The sequence below is a fragment of the Rhamphochromis sp. 'chilingali' genome (assembly GCF_963969265.1).
Source record: "Rhamphochromis sp. 'chilingali' genome assembly, chromosome: 8".
NCBI lineage: Eukaryota > Metazoa > Chordata > Actinopteri > Cichliformes > Cichlidae > Rhamphochromis > Rhamphochromis sp. 'chilingali'.
In genome coordinates, this window is record NC_137935.1 from 6,164,333 (window position 1) to 6,186,452 (window position 22,120).

Consider the following 22,120-nt stretch of genomic DNA (forward strand, 5'->3'; position numbering starts at 1 on the left):
ATACAGATAATATAATATAAATAAATGTAGTAAGGGAGTCCTCTTCCTTACACCCATAACCAAAGAGTCACAAGAAATAGATGTGAAGATGAACAAGAGAGATCTAGGGCTTGACATATCTTCATTTCAACTCTTGATCCTAGGCTCTTAAACAGTTAATCCATTTCCTTCAAAGTGTTGCATAACAGAAGATCCATAGAATAAACTGCAAAAAATAACCACAGTAATGGTTTTAAACATTCACCCAATAGACAGTTGCTCATTTGGTGTTTTGAGAGCATGGTGGAGAGCATTTTATAATAGATGGATCTAAAAACCTCCCATTCATTTTTCAGCTGTGTTGAGATCTCGAAGGACACAAACCATGCTAAAAATCTATCTATCCATCCACCTATTCATCTAAAATTGAAATAAGAATGTTGATGAATGAAATCAAAAACACTGAAAAGAGCAGGAGAGATAATGTGAAGTATGTAGGTATATAAATGATTTAATCAGGCCAAGTTTGCTTTTGGGATTCCAGCCTGGAAATGGTATAAAGTATTAAAAGCAGTATGACACTGCAGGAATTTGTAATAAAGGGAATAAACAAACATGAAAATGGTATCAGAGAATATTCAAAGGGTTTAATGTGATATTTCTCAAGCCAGAACAGAAGACATTTTTAGACTAAATTCAGGAAATCTTACAGAAGATCTTGATATGAATCATGAATATATATATATATACACACCGGTGTATATATATATTTTTAATAACTTGGTAGCTAGTAATGCAGAGAGCAAAAAAGAATCAGTATTTGTTGCTTTTAAACACTAATGTGTGTCTACACACACTTTTTTTTCAAGATCTTTGAAAGACAGAAGACTCTTCAGCAGATTTAGGAACTCTTAGTTGCTTCTGTCTCTTCATGTAGCCTCAGATTGACTTGATGATGCTGACATCAGGTCTAGGGGGGGCACCATCTGTTCTAGGACCTCTGGTTATTCTTGTTGCTGAGAATAGTTTTTATGAGTCTGGCTGTATGTCTGGAGTCAATGTTATGACACTGCACAGTATCATATGCGAAATTCCATTAAATTCTCACATAATTAGAGAATTATGTGGATCACTCAGATTATAAAAAGTATATTACATAGATATATGGATCTCTCTCTCTCTCTCTATATATATATATATATATCTCTATCTATCTATATCTCTATCTATCTATCTCTATCTCTCTATATCTATCTCTAGATCTAGGGATGGGTATCGTTTAGGTTTTATCTGATACCGGTGCCAAATCGGTACTTTTGAAACGGTGCCGGTGCTCAAACCGGTGCTTAAAGAATGGAGAACACAAACTTTGTCCAAAAACCTCATGTTCAGCTGTTTTGTTTTGTTTTTGTAAAAAGATAACAATGTTAGCCTTTTCTGCAGCTATGGGGCATATATGGTATCACTCTTGGCTGGAAGCAGTGCTTAAACAATGGAAAAAAAACACAAACTTTGTCCAAAATCCTCTCATGTTTAGCTGTTTCCCACTTTTTCTTTGGTCATTTTAGCCTTTTTGTCCAGGGTGAAGGGAGTATCTGCCATCAAACAAGAGGACAGCCGCATGTAGCTATGATGATGTTTGCTAGTTCACCTTACATGCATTAATGTAATAACGTGGTTAGCCTACTCAACGTAAATTACACACGGACAACATTAAGCGACTCACGCAGAAAAGAACGGCTTCTGCTGCCATCATCATCCTCATCATTTCTGCTACACTGGCAGGGCTAGGGGCCAGGACTCTATTCTTCGGGTTTTTGGGGGATGTTGCTCCGGTCCGATAACTGGCAACCCACCCAACGTGCACAGTGTGAGGTCTCGCAGCAAGCTATCAAATACGGCGCATTTCTCGGCTTTTAAAAAAAACGCTATGCGTCGCCAGGTGTTTCATCGGATTCGAGGTGTTACCTCCTTTGACAATATCACAGTATCAGCTTAAAGCACTTGTTGCTGCTGAGTTTGCATCTTTTACTGTGAAGTACAGCCAGACTTTTGACCGCTTCGCCTTGGACATTTTTAATCTGTAGCTCTGCTCTAACTGAACGTACGTACCTGGCCCCGCCTACTATCCTGGGAAACGTAAAATGATTGGCTAGAAGTGTATCACAGCTCAGGAAAAAAAAAGCACCGAAATAAAGCACCGAAATGTGCGCTGCTTTTCGGTCTGGTTACTACCGTTTATGTCAGAACCGGTGCCATCATGGCACCGGACACCGGTACCCATCCCTATATATATATCTATATCTATATCTATATATCTATATATAGATCCATATATATCTATATATCTATCTCTATATCTATATATCTCTATATCTCTATATCTATATCTGGATCTATCTTTATATCTCTATATATAAATAAATAAAAAGTGGCATTAGCATTACAATTTAATTTGGTTATCTTTGCAGGCTTCTTTTCTGAGTTCAATTTGTATAAGAGTTGAGTATACTGAAGACTTTGTCATGATACTGTCCACTCATATCAGTGCATCTGCACCTTTACATTATGAAAAGGGTACAGGTTAGTTCAGTATGCATGAATGAAGAAAGACATTTCATGTACTGAAAGTGCCATGCTGTTGTAACAGGGAATGACATTACAAGATATTTAATTAATGTGCTGACTTGTCTGCCAAAGTAAACTTCACCAAGCTTCTGTTGCACAGTGACATAAATAATTGTGTGAATTGTAACAAACTGCCTAGAGTGTAGAATTAAGTGGGACAGTTAGATAAATACTGAATACAGGATACGTATCACTAATAGTTTGGGGTTCATTATGCTTGGTAATGAAAATGATTGAGATTAGATACTCGTTTGCAACAGTATCTATATGAAAGTGCCCTCTTTGACTCCTGCAGTTGACACACAGCTTCACACAGCACTTGCAGATAGACAGTCACATAACCACTCCCCTCACTACTGGCTGAAGCAGTTGACATGAATTTTGAGAGGTCATCAAAGCTCCTACTTTAGAAACACTGAAGGATTAAACAGTTGTCACAAATGTTAACTTGCCTGGAGCATACGTAAATGTTAGACGCTTAATTATCGTCAATTACCCAATAGCCACTGACCTAGCCTCAGGGGGGTCATAAGCTAGTAGACTATGCAACTATGCATCCCATAACTGGGATGGTTGCATCAGGAAGTGTATCTGGTATAAAACCTTTGACAAATCAAAGGTACTTTCAGAACAGCCTTTGTCAAACAGCCACATAAGCTTCCTGTTAAGTCATCATTAAGGTAACAACTAGCAGCTATGCTCATCCATAACGTTATAATTAACAGTGTTAATTTAACAGCACAGAACAAATATTCGTGTCATGCATAGGTTGAAGCTGAGAAGCCTACCAGGAAGGAACTAGACAGAAATTTTTGCAGCCTACCTTTCTATTTGATCAGCAATAAAGGTTTGGTGCAACGCAACCAGCAACAGCACTACCTCAGACAAGCTAAAATGTTGGTGTCTGTTTGGGTTTTTTTTTTTGGCACTATGTAAGGTAATCTTAAAATATCCCATTTACACACCTTATAGGTTTTTTGTTTTTTCCAAATGGTATTGAGTATTTTCCTGGGTACTGATATCAAGCTTGAGATTCTAGTATCATGGCAAGCCTAATGCGTGAAGAACACAGATTTATTCCTAGATGCAGTCATCAAGACAACATTACAAAGAATACAAACAAACTCAACAAGCAGATCCCAGGGTAATAAGCTAACGTTTATGCTTTTAAACTACGAGTAATAGCTTTCATTATAAATCCATTATAAATTGTGCCTGACATTAAACTGCTACTTGAGACCTTTTATTCAGTAGCCCATCATGGAGTCAGAGCAGACACCAAGCTGCTTAATCACACTGAAGGTTTTGTGAGCCACTGTCTGGGGATTTCATTGTGCTAGAGAGAGTAAAATGTATCACTGTCAATTGTAAAAGAAGTTGAAGGCTGCATAATGTGGTCTTACAGTGCAACTGGAAAGATGATTATGGATGATGATGACAATAGAAGCTTGTGCCTTGCTTTAGTATGCCTCTAATTAGAATTGCAAAGTTGAAAATATACGTTTTCTATCATTTTACTGTAATGTCTTTTGTGAAATATTGGGGGGGTTAACTCTAAGAGAAATATGAAGGTGGCATTCAGGACAACCATTGGTATGCCATTGCTCTTTTGCAACCACATCAAGAAAAAATTATTAGATTTTCTATGATGATGTGCGTTATATATATCCTTAAACTCAGCTCTGAGAATCATATTAACTATAAAATAGCCCCTTTGAAGAAGATACGTCTCAGAAGTTTTTTGCATTTATATCATTTCACGAGCACAATGTCTGCAGTGTTTTATAATGGGATCAGCAGCAGCTTTGAGGTTAGAGAGGCAGCTCTCTGACCGTAAAGTTGCAGGATCAGGCCAGGCCTCAAGAATAGTTGGCTGGACCGAGGTCCTACATGCCGGCCTAGCAATCATGTGAATATTTTATTTATTAGCCATATAATATCATATTACATAATGCAGGTAAGTGTATGGTGTCAGTACTGACTTGTACATGAGCACGATAGAAAATAAGATGAAGAGTTTAACTGGAAAGATGCTGGTTTGGGCTTGATGGAAATGGTCTCTGCAAGTGTGTTTATGCTAACTAGAGTCACAACAGGCTGTACGGACAGAGTAACATCCAGTGTTGAGCAGAATGCAGTTTGGAATGGAATAATGTAAGACTGTATTTCTGTACCACAGCTGACACTCGAGAGCAAGAGTCTGAAAAACATTTGAAAACACTTTTGTCTTTAACAATATGGTAATGAATTTATCCGCATTTCTTTGAGCTTGTCACAAAACAAAACAGATGCAAACACATTCTTGACTATTAATTATTCACAATTGTTTTATCTAGAAAAATATAAAAACATTCATACATTTAGCTTCTCAAATTGTTATTTTATATCACTGTAAATCAAATGGCCCACACATACATGAAAAACTTAAGAAATCTTTTTGCTAGGCCTTTCCACTATATTTTGAATAATAAATAACTGTTTAACACAGACAATATAAAATATTCTTACATTTATGTGTAAGAACATTGCAGTATAAGCATTGTTTTATTCCTACAACTCATTAAGGAGTAACTTAGTCTGAACTCTAACCTAATTTTGCTGATTACCTTTAAATCCACACGAGGAACAAAATATTTCTGAATTAGTTTGCCTTACTTAACGTCTGATAAATTTGTCACCACTATGTTTTGACAACATTTCTGAAAACCTCAAAGAAAATCTGCTTGGGGCATACACACAGGATCAGTAAATTCTGTTTGGACTGAGCTTTGAGTGGCCAGCCAGCCGTTCTCAGCCAAAGCTGGTAGCAGCCAGAGAAAAAGTCCCAAATGCCAGCAATGTTAGTACAAGCAGTAGAAGCATAGTCCAGAAAATGGGAGTACAAATAGGTTTAAATCTTTGATTTCCAATTACTAACTTAGATACCTCAAATGTTGATAAGTTTTAAGAAAATAAAGAGTGGAGTTGTTACAAACAGGAGGTGGAAATCAAAGATTGCATGCACTGTGTGTCTGTGGATCTGCGATTGAAAAGTGATTTATGAGCGAGGAAAGCAACAATGTGATGAAACAGCTCATCAGCCCCACAGATCATCAGCACTTGCATGTGAACTTTACTTCATTAAGTTTAAAAGAATTCATAAGTTCCAAGCTGAAGACCTTAAGGAGAAAAAGTGCAAAATGGCTTATTCTTGCACACTTTTGTGACTATGTTCATTTTAACAAAGATGATGAACACTTTCAAGCATAAGCATAAGTAAACAGACAAATAGCCAGACAGACATTTAGAAAAAACATGCATGTTGTTGTTCATGTTTGCATGTGTCACCTGCTCAAAGCCTAACCTCTGAATTGTCGAATCATGTTCTGGTGCTTTTCCAGGGCATCCTCCAAGATTTTCTCTGCAGGATCCATTTTCCAGCGCCATTCAGTGCCGACAGGGTTGGTATGATGTCTGTTAGTGGAGCACAAACATGAATAAATAGGAACTAACAGCAGTCAAGATGTAACTGCTTCAGCAAGCACCAACCAAATGTAGCAATACAGCAAACTAAATATTAATCAAAGAGCAACCACTGTAGCCTTAGAGATGGTATTACCTTCTTTGGAGACATGCTTCTGGAGCATAAAAGGGAAAATGAACACTGCTTGTGGCTACAAATGGAATAAATGGCCTAAACAAACTGTAAATATGGGCTCCAAACCAGCTTCAGTACAAACAAAGGACATTACACCTCATCGGTGGTATTACTCCATGGTAATTCTGATTTAGAAAGTCCAAGACTATTAGACCGTTTGTTCAACACAAACATCACTTAAAAAGTTAAAGACATATTTCACTAGAATAAAAGGAGCATTTAACGAGGTGCCAAATGCTAAGACTCAAGTTATTTACTCACAGATTGAAAGTGAATTATGTGGGCGTGTGTATTATCACCCTATAAAAACATATTAAGTGAAAGAATGCATGCTCTCCCTTTGGGTGTTAATAACACGTTCCAACTATCCAAGTGTGATGTCTATGTGCAACACCAAATCCTGGGGTATCACAAATTTCTGTCAGATAAGTATGCACACTCTAACGTGACATATATTGATGGCGTCCATGAAAATCTTGATCCACCTGTTGCCACAAAGAGGTGGATGGTGGGGGCAGCAAGGAACAAAGCAACTGTGCCCCGAAATTGCTTATTTCCTGTCATCCCACATAGCTGTAGTAAGGGAGACGGGCAGATCTGTGTTGACAGGGCAGCAGTTCACCACAGCACATTCTGACAGCGACCTTTCAGTGCTCAACACAGTCGCCTTTTCAAATGGAACTTGAAGTTGGTAAAAGGCCCAATCTCTCACTAATGCCATGATGAATCAGTGTCCACATTTAGGCCTTGCAGCTATGCAGACCATTATCCATCTGCACATAAAACATGAACTTCTATGGAACAGCGAGATCATCAACAGTGACTGGACTAAACCCTAAATGGGTTTGGTTTAAAAAAAACAAAAAACCCTACAAGTTAGTAACCAAACAGGCTAAAACTAGTTAATATATAGCAAAATAAAAACACTCCTAAAAACAGGAAAACACATGTTGGAGTTATACCTTATATACAGTTGTGTAGCAATGGACAGTTAAAGTGATGGGAATAGGGCTGTTCGATATAACGATATATATCGGATGACGATATAAAAACGTCTATCGTTTCATTTTACGCTATTGTTTGTTTCGTGGTGTCGCAAAATAAACTGTTTACGGCAATATTTTTTCATCGTTTTGATGGTCACTGTATATTAATTTCTTAAAGTTCTCTCTTTCTCTTACATTTAATATAACCACACTACAGACGGACAAGCGCCGTTTTTAATGCGTTGTCGTTAGCAACAACGACGGTAACAGCATCGCGTGTCCGCTTGTTTATGTTCCACATAAACCTTTCACAATAAAGCTCAAGATCCTGTTGAGACTTTTCAAAATAATCGCGTGAAACAGCAGATTATTTACAGATGAGAATTAAAAAAAGAGCCGCCAGGTGCTAAAAAATAAACCTTAGACTCAAACGTTAGAACAGGCTTTTCCCCGCAGCACGCCGTGTAATAAATACTCACAAAGAAAACGGCGGCCTTTACAACTTATGTCTAAAAATGTATAGTTTCATGCATCGGTTAAAACACTCGACTCCAGCTACATGACGCGCAGCTGGAAACACTTCACGCAAGTGGAGCTGCCCGAGATTCACAGAATTTACAGAAAATGTTATATTTTTGTGATTCATATGGTTATCGGGACGATAAAATTCTTATATCGGGATATGAGATTTTGGTCATATTGCACAGCCCTAGATGGGAAGCATAAAGCCTGTACCCAGAAGGACTAGCATCTTAATTAAATCACAGTATAAATAAGACATGTACTCTACTAGGGTATTAATATTGATAGGCTGAAAGATTAACTTTTATTTGGATCACTTAAGATTCTCCTTAATGATGTCAAACTAAAAGAGAAGAAGTTGAGAAGCACATACCTCCAGCAGAAGACACACTTGTTAGCACATGCGAGGCTGGGGGTAGTCTCCATGCACCGGTGGGACTCAATACCGTAGAAAGTGTGCTTGTAACAACCTCCCCTTCCTCTCAACATAGACTAAAATAAATAAATGAATTACAATTCATGCATTCAGTTTGTCAAAGCTGTAATAGAAATTTGAGATAATTTAAAGGAAGTGTTTTAACGGTTTATTTAAAAGGGTTGATTTCGTTACCTTAGTCCATCGACAAAGCTTCACTCCTGAGTGACTCCCAATCAGTTTATATCCTTCACAAAAAGGTAAAAACACAACGTGTTATAAGGTAAAAACACAACGTGTTATAAATACGGCATCAAATCAGTGAAACACTTCACAATGCAGAACTGCACAAGTCAAATTAAGCTGAAAGAAACATGGACAATATACTTTTTATAGCTTTACTTCAGTAAAGCCTTTCAACATTCACAAAGTCTGATTTTTTAATGGCCCCATGCTAACAGCCACTGAACATATCCAGCAAAGTGTCTACTGGCAGCTTGAAGCCATGTCATTGGGAGAAAGGAGAGAATGTTTCAGATTCCCTTTTTGCACAAAAAGGTCTGTGAGGAAAGTGTTTCAAATGCCCCTGAGGTGGGCCTCTCTATCCCTTTTAACACCATGGCCTCAAACCACTATGAACAGCCGGATGTGGATTTCTCCTCATTCTCCCTCATTAAAAAAAATTGAAAAGAAAAAAATCCGTCCCGCTCTATAATATCTGTCAGATGGAATCCTTTTATCCTCATGACTTGACGCATTCATGAAATCCCAGGAAAAAACACAAACAAACAAAAAAACGTGATAGATTAAAGAAGAAGGGCTGCCTTTCCTTTTCAAAATCATTTAAAATAGCTTTCTAGTAAGTACAGCAGTACAAAGCCACACAAAGAATGTAGGCAGCAAGTTTAAAAAACAAAGCCTCCTATTTTGGAAGCTTGTGTGTGTTGTAGCTGCTATTAAAACCTTCATGAAATATCTAAAACACAAAAACACAGCAGGACATCTGTACCGGGGTGTGTTTGTGCTCGAACTGCTCCCACAGATCTCAGGTTTGATGCAAGATTAGTCAAATACAAAATGTTCCTCATCAAGGCTGTTTGTGGGTATATTTGCAGGAAAGGCTGAATGAATGAAATACACTTTTTTGATTTTTACACTTCAATGTAACAGCTTACCACTGAATCATCTTTTCACAAGTAACAAAAAAAACTGAGTGCAGGTCTACAAGACTCTGGACAACACAGTACTGAATCGGACCTGCTATTAGTGACTTTAACAAGAACAATGATTATCTTTGTGTTTGTGTGTCTCCATGCACTGTATATAAAAGATGGACATGTCTTCTGAATATGAAAAATGAAGTGATGCCATGTGTGCAGCGTCTCTCAGTTCTTCCGGTGAGAGCCTCCCCTCGCCATCATGTCAGGTTTAAAACACAAGATGACGACAATGAATATGCTCAATTCACATTAGACTTCACAAACCAACAGTTGATGTCACTGAGAATGTGTCCGTCTTTTTAATACACTCTATGATAACTGCACCATTTCAGAGAAACAGCATCGGAGAATATGAAAATTATAAAAACAGTTTACACTCATGTGATACTCTGTCTTTCACTCTTGAGCTGCTTGAGGGGAATGAAAGGAGCAGGGAGACAATGTCCTAACTGGTCTTCCACCAAGTAATGAAAGAGACGACTGCCAATTTACATATTAGAGTGACAATTTAAGCACAAAGATACCACAGATATCACCCCCACAACAGGTTTCACACTCTTGACTTTGTGCTTTTCTTGTCTGAACCAAACAGGAAAGCTTTACCTGGTGTGTGGCACAAAGAAGAAGCCAAACTCTGTGTGTTGCACACTACCGGAACTGACTGAAAGTGACATTGGTAAGCTACTTTAATAATTAATAATAATTTACTAATTAACCTCTACCTTCTAGTTATGACTTTCCCTGTCACTATTTTCTTGAAATAGGTTTCTCTTGAACCTCGCTGATGGAAAACTATTTTGCACACTGTGCAGCACTGTGTTAAAACTTTTTTGGACAATGCACAAGAGCAGTATGTGACACTGGCATCCAATCCATGCCAGGAAAAGACTATACAGGAAACATATCCTTCCAAGGCTGAAAACCATGAAGACAATGCCAAAACTTTCATCCTTCCTTCTAAATAAAACAAACTGCCCTCCAGGACTAATTGTTGCCAACATAAACACCACGAAATAGGTCAACATTTGGTCAAATGAAGTGAAGTCCTGTGTTCAGTGTCCTATTTATAGAGTGTTGTGTAAGCTAACTGTGGGGGGTATTGGCTGAAAATGACTGCTGGCTTGTGTTTTAATAGTGGGATAGTAGAAGAGTAGAATAGTAAAATCCAGACCTAATGAGTAAAAAAAAAAAAAAAAAAAATCAGCACATGGTGCACAGTGGAAAAAAATAGCAACAATATAAATAGTGATGGATTCACAGACCTTTTAAACAGAATATTTTGATGTTATTTCTACTAGATAATGTTAAACCTTAATACAACAGTCCAATTTTCAAATAGCCTCAGTTAAAACAGACACTAGTTATACATTCATATTATTATTTAGACATTAAGTTAACATTAGATTAACATTTTAAGCTAATCTTTAGTCCTGAACTTACTATCTTAAACAAGCAAGAACTGAAATGCACTGCACCCACCCACAGTTTCCATGTTGAACCTTTAAATAACAGCTCATCAGCAAGGTTAAAACGTAATGAAATTTCAGCAACTGATTAACCCAAATATACCCCAATGGTTTCAACTAATTTCTTCTTTCTGCATAGTACGCCAGAGCAATAAGCACTGATAGCCATTAAATACTTAATGAATTGCAAAAATACATCTTTAGCCATATGAGTTACATTAAATTGTTATGCAAATACCTTTTAGTACCACATAAATTTTAAAAAATGGCATAACTAACAATCTATGTTTAAAGTGAAAAAAACTTTGCTGCCCTCTGTGGAAAGATGAAGGTTAAACATATGCTGAGAGCAGCTGGTGCACTCTGTCTGTAATGAGATTTCTTTGGTTTACAATGCAAAGCAATGCAGCTAGATAACATGCATATATTATTCGCAGTCACAAGTGACACCCACCAGATGTTCCTTTAGAAAGCGATATATAATTTTACAAATACACCTTGAAGAACCATAAAACTACCACTGACTGAGTCAGTAAGCTATCAGTGCTGGTAACTTGGCATTTTTGGTTTCTAATTTGCTTTTGTGACTTCTCTTTTGCTAATCCTCAATTTTTTTTCTGAATCCTCTTTCCTCACCTTGCTTTGTCAGTGCTTCTCTGAGGGCAGGGGTGATCATCTCCCTTCTTTCCCCTTCGTCTTCAATCTTCTGCACTCCGTTTAATTTGGATAGCTTCACCATCTGGCCGTCTCTTTGACTCTCCTCTTTGCTCTGAGGCAGAAACAAAACTTTCAGTCTATTATGGTCTACAGCCATATAAACATTTATATCTATACTAGGTAACAAAAGGAAACAGCTGGAGAGACATTTTGCAACTAATCAGGTTAACCGGCAACAAGTCCGTAACATCACAGAGTACAAAAAGAGCATCTTAGCGAGACGGGGTTTCTCAGAAGTAAAGATGGGCACAGGTTCTGCAAAAAAGGGGATCTAGATCTGCAAAAGATGACAATGTTTATTAATATTAAATTGTGAAAACTGAATGCAATGCTGTAGATGAGCCATCATCAAAAGATTCAGAGAAAAAGACATAATTAAATGATGTCTTATTTATAGTATTTGAAAAAGTTTTTCTGTTATGTTCTGTTGTGTGTGTAAAGAACAAAGTAAAGGCCACATAAATTGAGCATTTTGTTGTAAAGATGATCACGTCAATCCAGCTATGTATATATGTATATATATTTGTTTTGACAAGCAGAATAAATACATTAAGGAATCATTTACACACTTGCAAAAAACCATAAAGACATTACAAATCCAACATTTCCTCTTCAACCTGCCTATTAATTGCATCTATCATTACAATACATATGTATGTGGTCCATATTTAGAAACTGCGAGCGAAAAATACTTTGCCGTCTTTTCATTTTCCCTGCTTTGCGAAAATTAATAAGTTGGGTTTTTTTTTGCTTTCAAATGACCATCACAGGCTGCTTAAAAAGATGGACACTGCTGCAGACATCAACTGTTGTCTAAGAAAGTTGACTTTTGAAAACATGTCCAGGATCCATTTGGAAAAGTGATGACCAACTTTTATACAGCTCTCTGTATCACAACAGCTATTTTTTTTCTTTTTGCTGCATCATCATCAACATCTTATTTCATGCCAGGATTATAATACTGCAATGCAGTGATTTTGTGTATAATGCTAAATATCTTAGATATATTCTGTGGACAAATACAACAAGATTGATTAAATCCTGCAAGAAAACTTTGCCTGGGGACAGAGAAACAGGTGTTACTTTTCAGAAAGACGTGATGGATGACCAGCCTTTAACATTAACCATGGTAAATGACAGCTTCACCCAATTACTGCACCTTTGCCACTTCTTCAGTTTGTCTATAGGGATCTATATGTCACCCTGTCAGCACACTAGGGCCCTTTAGGTGCTAATACAGTGTCAGCAAATGCTGATAAATGTTCAACACACTTGTATTCTTCAAGAATGTAGATAGTTCACAGATTCCTTTGTAGCTCACCGTATGGTACTAACCCCCGTAGAACTGTGTGAAAAATACTTGTTAACATTGCACAAACCGTTACTGCAAATCAATGAGATTCTTATAGAGTCCATTTTAATCTTTCCTCTCTTATCTCTGGAGTCAGTAGTCTTGAGAACATTTGTACTCTCTCTTACTTGCAAATTTGCAAAAACTTTGATCCCGCAGTAGCAGATTTCTTGGTTAAATGGCTCTAAATAAATGAAAATATTGCGCTATACCCAGTGGAAATTTAATTAAGTCCAGTACTCACTCCCCTTTTAACCCATATATTTGCTTCTTGCAAGTGTAAAAGGAAAGATCATGCTCTTTAAATGCTAAATGTTTTACTCATTTACACCAGTTTGTCTCTAAATATGTCTGCTGCTTGGTGCTGAGCAGATAGAATACAGTGGGCTTCCACAGGATATAGCTAATTACTGCAGGCAAGTTTTCACCTCATGATAGTAAAACATCATTTGCATCAGGGCTAGAAATTATTGGTCAACTGCTATTTCCAATGTGGATTGTTACATGTGCTTCAGTGCACCAGCTTTTCTTTCTCAGTCATCCTGAGTAACCTGCTATCCAATTTATCTCCAGTGCTGACTGGCAGCAGAAGGCTCACCTGCACTCATATGATGCCTGAGAGTGGTTGTCAGGCTGATTCCTTCTCACGCTCCCTCACCTCCATCAGCACTTGCACTATTCCTCACATTTATTATAGGCTGAGTTGGGAATACCGGCATTCCAGATTTCAGGTTTGTTTTTTGTAGTCTAGTTTACTAACAGTCTAGTTTGGGGAGAAGCCTGAATATGACAGTCTATTGTGTCTGATTCATGATCTTCTTTCTCTTTTGTTTGGTGTTGTTGGTGCTACCATTTCCCTTATTCGGGTCTGTTCATTGGAAGTAATTATATTCCAGTATTAAAAGCTTGTGAAACTATGTTTTGAGCATCTTTGAGCAATAGATTTAGAAATTGTAACATATTACCGTCCAACCCTCTTCAAGGCCTCGGTAGCTCCCAGCATGCACGTCCATGCCTTGGTGCTTCCCAGCCAAGTAGCTACCCCAGTATGTAACAGTAACACAAATTAACTGTTAAACTTAGAGTCTGTGAGAATTTTGCTTCTGTTCTTTGTTTTAACGTAGTTGCAATTAATGTCCTTGGGTGTGGATAAGAAATTATGAGGTCTGTTCTTTGTGAAACTCTTCAGTAAGTTTCTTGTTGCAAGCCTAGAAAATATTTTAATAACTATCTGATCAACTGGAAAAGAAACAAGACAAAGTCAACTTTTCCACAGTCTGTGAGCAGTTGGTTAAATGATAATTGCCTCAATATTAATTCTGAATATAATTTTTGCCAGAATTGAGCAGCTGCTAATCCGTTTTAGTCTCCTAAAGCCTTTGTTAAAAAACAGAGAGCAAGCTTCTCTCTAAATATACTGCCAATTTTATTTGTGAACCTATGCTTCAGGTGTTCACAGTCATCTGTGTAAAATAGCACTCTTTTAACTTAAAACTGGAAGAATGCAAGCCCTTGTAGCTATCTAGTAGCACTATTTGCTCTGTGCATTTCCTCAACAATCATAGCCCCAAATACAGAGGAGGTTTCTCACACCTGACAGCAGCAGTGGTCCCCTAGAGCTCAGTTTTGATAGTAGATGCTGTGAACAAGGAAGCCACGCTGCTTTGTCAGAATACTGTCACATTTCTTTCTTAGATGGAAAAAAGATGGTGCTTGATGATATTTTTACGCGTCATTTAGATCACTGCAAAATGTGTGGGTTGCATGTTTTACTCTGAGTGACTTAAAGCGATGATCTATTCTATTATAGGTGACGTTAAGCTATGATCTATTCCAGTAATAAAGACAGGAGTACAAAAACAACCATACACTGTAAATCAGGGCGAGCAACAGCCATCCAGTGTTTCAATCATCGTGTGAATGGGCCTCAAGTCATTCTTAAAGTTCACCAAAAATCTAAACTGGGAGTGAAAACATGTACAGCCTACAATTTAACACTCAAGATTGGATAAGACTAGTTTGCCACTCAGCCGGCCCAAATGTCCACCTTCACTTAATGCATCTGTGACTCGTACAGTTCTGATAGCATACACAGCACGTAGCCAACGGTGAAACAATCTGTCCCTATGGTGTTTTCATGCAGCCTTGAAAATTTATCTGGCCCTAGTCTCTGGATCCCACTGATTGGCTTTCAGCCTTGACACCCAGTCATGCTTGGGCCAATCTGGGCTAACAGAAATGGGACATCTCACAGCATCGTGTTGTGCACGGGAACCATGACACAACATGGTGCTGTTGCAGATGAATGATGCAATAATACTTCACTGATTGAGTAGCACATGTGAATAAGGGAAAAACATAAAAGTACGGGAGGCAAAAAAAGCCCAAACCATGAACAAGTAGAAAATAAGAAAGACAAACACTCTAAGCTGGCAAAATGAATTCAATATTTTAAAGCTTAACCTTATTATCCAAATATTTTAATATATGTGAGAGAAGCTATTTGTTACCAGTGTTTGCTCCGGCTCCAAAAGAGGATTGCACACCAAGAAAATTAGTCTATAGGTGCACTACTCTCTATACTGTAAAACAATAAAATAACAGTATTTGCCATTATTTTGTGCTTATAACAAGTGTAGTCATATTGTAACAGATATGTTGATGGAACAGCATAAATTCTAAATTTCGAATATTTTTTTTTTCTACATTTCTGTTTCTAAAACAGTTAGCAGACATTAAAACTTAACAAAAAAAAAAATGTGATGATTTATAAAAAAAATAAATAAATAAATAAATAATAACAATAATAATGATAAAAATTAAAATTAAACAGGCCTGCAGATGAATCAAAACTCCCCTGCACCCCTAAGAGCTCAAAATTGTTGTTTTCACTATGTAATCTGCCTGAGGACTTTTAACTAGGGTGCATTTTGCACACAGGAGGTTTAATAAAGCCAGTCCAGTCCAGAATCTGAACATGTTAATTTATGCCAATCAATGTTTCTGAAAATATAGAATATACCTTAGTAGTAGTTATACTGGCATCTTATGTGTGCTTTTTTCCTTTGGCTAGTGAGCTGAAAACATAAAAACGGAGCCAAAATTGCTGCGTGCCAGCTCAGGTTAATGATGCGTTTTACACTAACTCCTAACTGGCAACAGTCCCACAACGTAAAATCGACCACTCTGGCAGAAATGGAAGACTCTTATGACAAAGTTTAGATGCCAATACTATAAACAATTGTAAAAAATCAATTTAGGACAACAATGCAAAATGAATTTTGCAGGCACTTGCTAGAATAAAAATGGAACTACAGCCAAAGACTGATATAGATTAAGGCCACAGCCAATCACAGCCTGTCCATCACTGAAGGAAAAAAACAAAACATGTATTCATGAAATGTTTAGCAGTGATCAAGTCATCCTGATTCCATCTGGGATACAAGCCACATGGACACCAGTACAGACAAATCCTTCCAGTTTCAGTTTTTATCAGTCAATAAATGCAAACTTATATTTACTCTTACTGAGCACTCAAAGCTCATTTCACACTACAAGCCAAACTTACCAATTCACACAGTGTTTTATTAGTTTCAAGAAATATTTGGTGTCTTTAAACACCTTTTACCTCCCATGCACACATTCATAGGTCAGTCGATGCATCTAAGGGGTAATGTGTGGTTTAGTATCTTGCACAGGGGCACCTACATCAACTTAATGGCAAAAAAAAAGAGAAAGACAGGTTGGGCGAGGTAACCTACTTATCCAAGCACGAGGTGATTTGTGCGTGAATTATTCAGCTACTGACACTACACCATAATTGTAAACTAAAAACGAACAGGAGACTGATGTTTATTTCAGTGTAATGGGGTAGAGAGCATTAAATGCCACAAGGAAACTTGTGAAATCAGCGTGGGATATAAAACCTGTAAAAAAAAAAAAAAAAATGAATTGAAAAAAAAATCCTCCCTTTCATCATTGTAATGGTATTTGTAAATCTGGTCCTCTTACAGTATTACAGATGTCAAATTTAAAGAAAATGTAATGTTTTACTAAAAATCACCATAAAGAGCCAGAATTAAGCCTGAAGAGTGTAACAAGCCCCACAGATACAGCATTTTCTAGTCACAGTTTGATTACTCACAGAGTATTCAGCTTGGCTAAATACCTGCTGTCTCTTGACAATATTAATGCTCAAACTAATTACATCTTACACTGCTCGCTCTGTGTGAACAAATTATGCAAAAGCAACATAAATTTGTTACTACAGGAATCCAAGTCATCTCTGGCATCCACGTGTGATGGCACAAATCATCCCAGAGCAGTTACAATTAAATCTTACATGACAGGTTAGGAATAAAGATGACTGCCTTGGGTATCATAAACAAATAGTCTATGGGTATATCTTTGGGGAAAAGGATAACAGCAGCTTGATCATAAAAATTACATGAAAACACCTCATGAATTAAAAAAGAAAAAAGAAAAGAAGTCTGACTCTTCTTACTGTGGAGGGCATAACTGAAGAGTACTGATCAACCCAGACTCCTCAAGTCATAAACTAATGTCTCTTTAACTTCCCAGCTGTGCTGTATAAACACATTTGTGCTGTCCTTACAATGTAGTCTGTCCTAACCTCCAAGAGCGTCTACACTGTAATATTACTGTCACACAGGAAGAGATGAGCCTGGGAGAGCATGGACAGCACAAAGCATTTTGCATTCAGTGCATTAAGTCTCCTATTATGGGGAAAAGAGACAAACAGAAAAGCTCAGCAGAAGAACGTGTAAACGAAGGGCCTATGGCAGCGGCATCGCCATCTCGACATGAAGTCAATACTAGGGCCAATATGGATGAAGGCTCGGGCTTGACCATGATACTGGAAGAATTACGGGACTTTCGAAGAGAGTTCCAAGAATTTAAATCCGACTTGGTCAGAGCCAATAACAGGATAACCGAAGCAGAAACCCGCATTGCAAAGCTGGAAGACCGGGTCCAAAACGCGGAACAGGTGATGCTAAAGATGTTAAAAATTATCAACGAGCAAGAAAACAAAATTGTGGATCAGGAAAGCCGGGCCCGGCGAAAGAATCTGAGGCTGTATAATGTCCCTGAAGGAGTGGAGGGGTCTTCGATGACAGTTTTTGTGGAAAAAGTATTGACGGAATGCCTCGACCTCCCCCAGGGCACAGAGCTTGGTATTGAGAGATCACACCGGGCCCCGGGAGCAGTGAGGAACCGAGAGGGAACCCCACGTTCGATATTGATTTGTTTTGCACGTTACAACACCAAGGAAGAAGTTTTGCGTAAAGCGTGGGCCAAGAGGACTGTTCTGTTGAACGGTCAGAAAATATATTTCGATCAGGATTATGCACCAGCTATTCTGCGAAAACGTAAAGGCTACGCTGAAGCTAAAAGAGCTCTGAAACAACAGAACATAAGGTTCCAGACTCCTTATCCTGCTAAATTGAGGGTCTTCTATCAAGAGGGAACCATGCTTTATGCGACGGCGGAGGAAGCAACCGCGGACATGCGGACAAGGGGATTTCAGATCGATAAAGTTGCCCTGAAGCAGACCTTAACGGAACAGCTGTCAAATTTGACGTGGGCGAAGATTGGAAAGTCGCAGCGGTGTGACTTGGAGGGACATAGAGAAAGTCCCAATAGTGAGCAGCTTCAGCTATCTAGAAGGTGCTCTCCCTCTACGACAGGAGACTAATGGAGATATACTGTGCGGCCGCAATGGGTGAGATAACAAATACTTTTCCCTTATTAGATGATTAAGATTGCAGAGAGACTATGGAGAAATGCACCTTAAAGGAGCTAGCAGGGGCCCTTGCCCTCCAGTCAGGGGAGGTTTCCCCCTGTCTATGGGATATACGTGCCAGGGTCTGTTAGGACTGACCCCAACCTTGGAATCACATATTATTTTTGTTTTTTTGTCTTGTTTTGTTTTTTCTTTGTCCGATTCTGGACGATTGTGGTTGTTTATTATTTGGGTTGTTAAAGGGAGTTTACCAGTTGATAAATTAATTAAGTCTGGATATTTTATTTCGGATAAATGACTACTAGAGGAATTAAGGTTATATCTTTTAATGTGAATGGGCTCACGAATCCCATTAAACGAAGTCGAATCTTGAATAAAATGAAGAAAGATCGAGCGCAGATAGTATATTTACAAGAGACACACTTGAATAATAATGAACATGAAAAACTCAGGAGGATGGGTTTTACAAATATGTTCTCCTCAGCGTATGAATCAGGCCGCAGACGGGGCGTGGTAATCTTGATTTCCAGGGCACTGAACTTTGAAAAGTCATTTGAACTTAAAGATAAGGATGGGAGATTTATACTGGTACGGGGAACAGTTGATGGTAATCAGGTTACTCTAATGAATGTGTACGCCCCACCAGGAAGTGACCTAAGTTTTTTTAAGTACATTGTTAACATAATGGTGACAGAAACTCAAGGCCCTTTAATTTGCGGCGGTGATCTGAATATACGCCTACAACCGGACCTAGATAGCTCTAAAGGAAAAAAGCCGGGATCGAGTACATTATACAAAAGAATCTCAGCACTGTTCGATGAGGTGGGTTTAATTGATGTATGGAGAAATCGCTTTCCTACAAGGAGGGATTACTCTCATTTTTCAGCCCCACACTCACTTTACACGAGGATAGATTATTTTTTAATGTTTGGAAGAGATAGGGATAAAATCTTAACATGCGAGATGGGCTTGATAGATATAAGTGATCACGCACCGCTGTACCTAACGATTGATATGAATGTACACCCAAAAGTTTCAATTTGGAGATTGAATTCATCCCTGCTTAAAGATGTAGAATTTAGGAAAGTAATAAAGGCAGAGCTCAAAGATTACCTTGAAATTAATGATAATGGGGAGGTTTTACCCCCGATACTATGGGACGCATTAAAAGCTGTTATGAGGGGGAAGATTATAGCATTTGCCTCCTTCCAAAAAAAAGCAAGAGAGAAAAAAATGGAAGATTTACAAGCGATTCAAAAACAATTAGAAAGTGAGCACAAACATAAGCCTTCAGCGGGCACCTTGCAGAAACTAACAATGATTAGAAATGAAATAAATACGCAGAGTATACAGACGATAAAGAGAAAATTGTTATATTTGAAACAGAAACATTATGATGGAGGATCGCAATCAATGAAAATTTTTGCATGGAAACTTAAGAAGAAGATAGCGGAGAATACTGTAACTAAAATCAAACACCCAGAGACGGGGAATATAATGACTCATCCTTGCAAGATACAAAACGCCTTTGAGTCATTTTATAAAACATTATATGCGGGAGTCCCAGGGGGGGCTGAACACGAAATGGACAACTTCCTGAACTCTTTATGCCTACCAAGCTTTAACGAGGAACAAAATAAAACGATGATAGCGGAGGTGACGGAAGCTGAACTTATGAATGCCATCAATAGGCTGAAATCAAATAAGTCACCAGGCTCCGATGGTTACACCGCGGAGTGGTATCGGGAATTCAAACAGGACTTGATCCCTACACTACTTACTACTTTTAACTGTGTGTTAAAAACAGCGCAAATTCCACCGAGTTGGAAGGAGGCAATTATTTCGGCTATTCCGAAAGAAGGGAAAGACAAAATGGAGTGTGGCTCATATAGACCTATTTCTGTCCTTAACATAGATTATAGATTGTTTACTTCGATAATGGCCAGGAGAATGGAAGAATTTTTACCTGACTTAATTAGCAATGATCAAACGGGGTTTATAAGACGACGACAGACCCAGGATAATATATGTAGAACTCTTCATGTAATACATCAGATACAGACATCTAAGAGTACAGCCATGCTTATGAGTATTGATGCAGAAAAAGCCTTTGATTCTGTAAATTGGGACTTTCTATATAAAGTCCTGGATAAATTCGGCTTACATAAGGGAATTGTTGATACGGTGAGGGCACTATACACTAACCCCACCGCAAGAATTAAAGTTAATGGTTCTCTCTCAAATAGCTTCGTTCTGCAGAGAGGAAATAAACAAGGCTGTGCTTGGTCCCCGCTCCTGTTTGCATTGTACTTAGAACCCTTGGCACAATCAATTAGACAAAATAAAGACATTAAGGGGATCACTATTGCAGGACAGGAACACAAGCTCGCTTGTTATGCGGATGACATATTGATTTATTTAGATCAGCCCACTAACTCCTTGCCTTCGCTGATGAATCTGTGTCAAAAATTTGGGAAACTCTCTGGATATAAAATTAATATGTCTAAAACTCAAATTCTCAGCTATAACTACAACCCCCCAGCTCACATGGTTGTTCAATATCCAATGAATTGGCAAGCACAATCATTGAAATATCTAGGAGTTGTTATTCCCAAGGATTTAACTAAACTATCTGAGGAGAATTTTGGTTCTCTACAAAGGAGAATAGTGGGTGATATTAGGCGATGGAACATGATCCCCTTTCTTTCTTTACACTCACGAGTTGAATCTATTAAAATGAACATCTTGCCAAGAATATTATATTTATTCCAAACATTACCAATATCCATTGATCCAAGTCGTTTCAATGAATGGGATAAAATAATATCGCGGTTTATATGGGGGGGGAAGCGGCCGAGGGTTTGTTTTAAAACTTTACAATTACATAAGAAGGTGGGAGGATGGGGGTTGCCATCACTAAAAAATTATTATCGGGCTGCTCAGTTGAAAACGGTGGTTAATTGGTGTGATACAAGCTACCAAGCACACTGGAAGACTATAGAGGAGAATATGTTTTCCTCCCCAATACAAGCTGTCCTGATGGACTCGAATATTCGAAAATATATTGACAAGATTCATAACCCCTGGGTGTCGTGCACACTTAATATATGGAGAAAAGTCGTGAAAGAATTCAAACTTGAACAGGATTTGGCTTTATTCAAATGGTATGCATATGATTCTGACTTTGCCCCGAATAAATTGGACTCACGTTTTAAAAGCTGGCCTGCTAAAGGGTTATCTACATATGATAGTTTGATAAAGGATGGGAACCTTATTAGTTTTGACACGCTGAAACAGAGACACAATCTAGAAAAAACAGGATTTTTTTCGATACTTGCAAATAAGACACTATATAAAGACAACAATCGGTCAGATGTCAAATACTAACGTGGAATTGGTAACTTTATTTAGACAGGCGTACAGTGGGGATGTTGA

At 38.0% G+C, this 22,120-nt stretch overlaps 1 protein-coding gene across 1 annotated transcript in view; it reads right to left on the bottom strand.

Moving 5' to 3' along the window:
- tyw1 (tRNA-yW synthesizing protein 1 homolog) overlaps positions 1 to 22,120 on the bottom strand; it is a 60,295-nt gene that overhangs the window by 28,892 nt on the left and 9,283 nt on the right. The window contains exons 8-11 of the mRNA XM_080889229.1: positions 11,490 to 11,622; positions 8,363 to 8,415; positions 8,126 to 8,244; positions 5,951 to 6,060 (exon numbers count right to left, since the gene is read on the bottom strand). Coding sequence (XP_080745355.1) covers positions 5,951 to 6,060; positions 8,126 to 8,244; positions 8,363 to 8,415; positions 11,490 to 11,622 — 415 coding nt within the window. The remainder of the gene's footprint in view (positions 1 to 5,950; positions 6,061 to 8,125; positions 8,245 to 8,362; positions 8,416 to 11,489; positions 11,623 to 22,120) is intronic.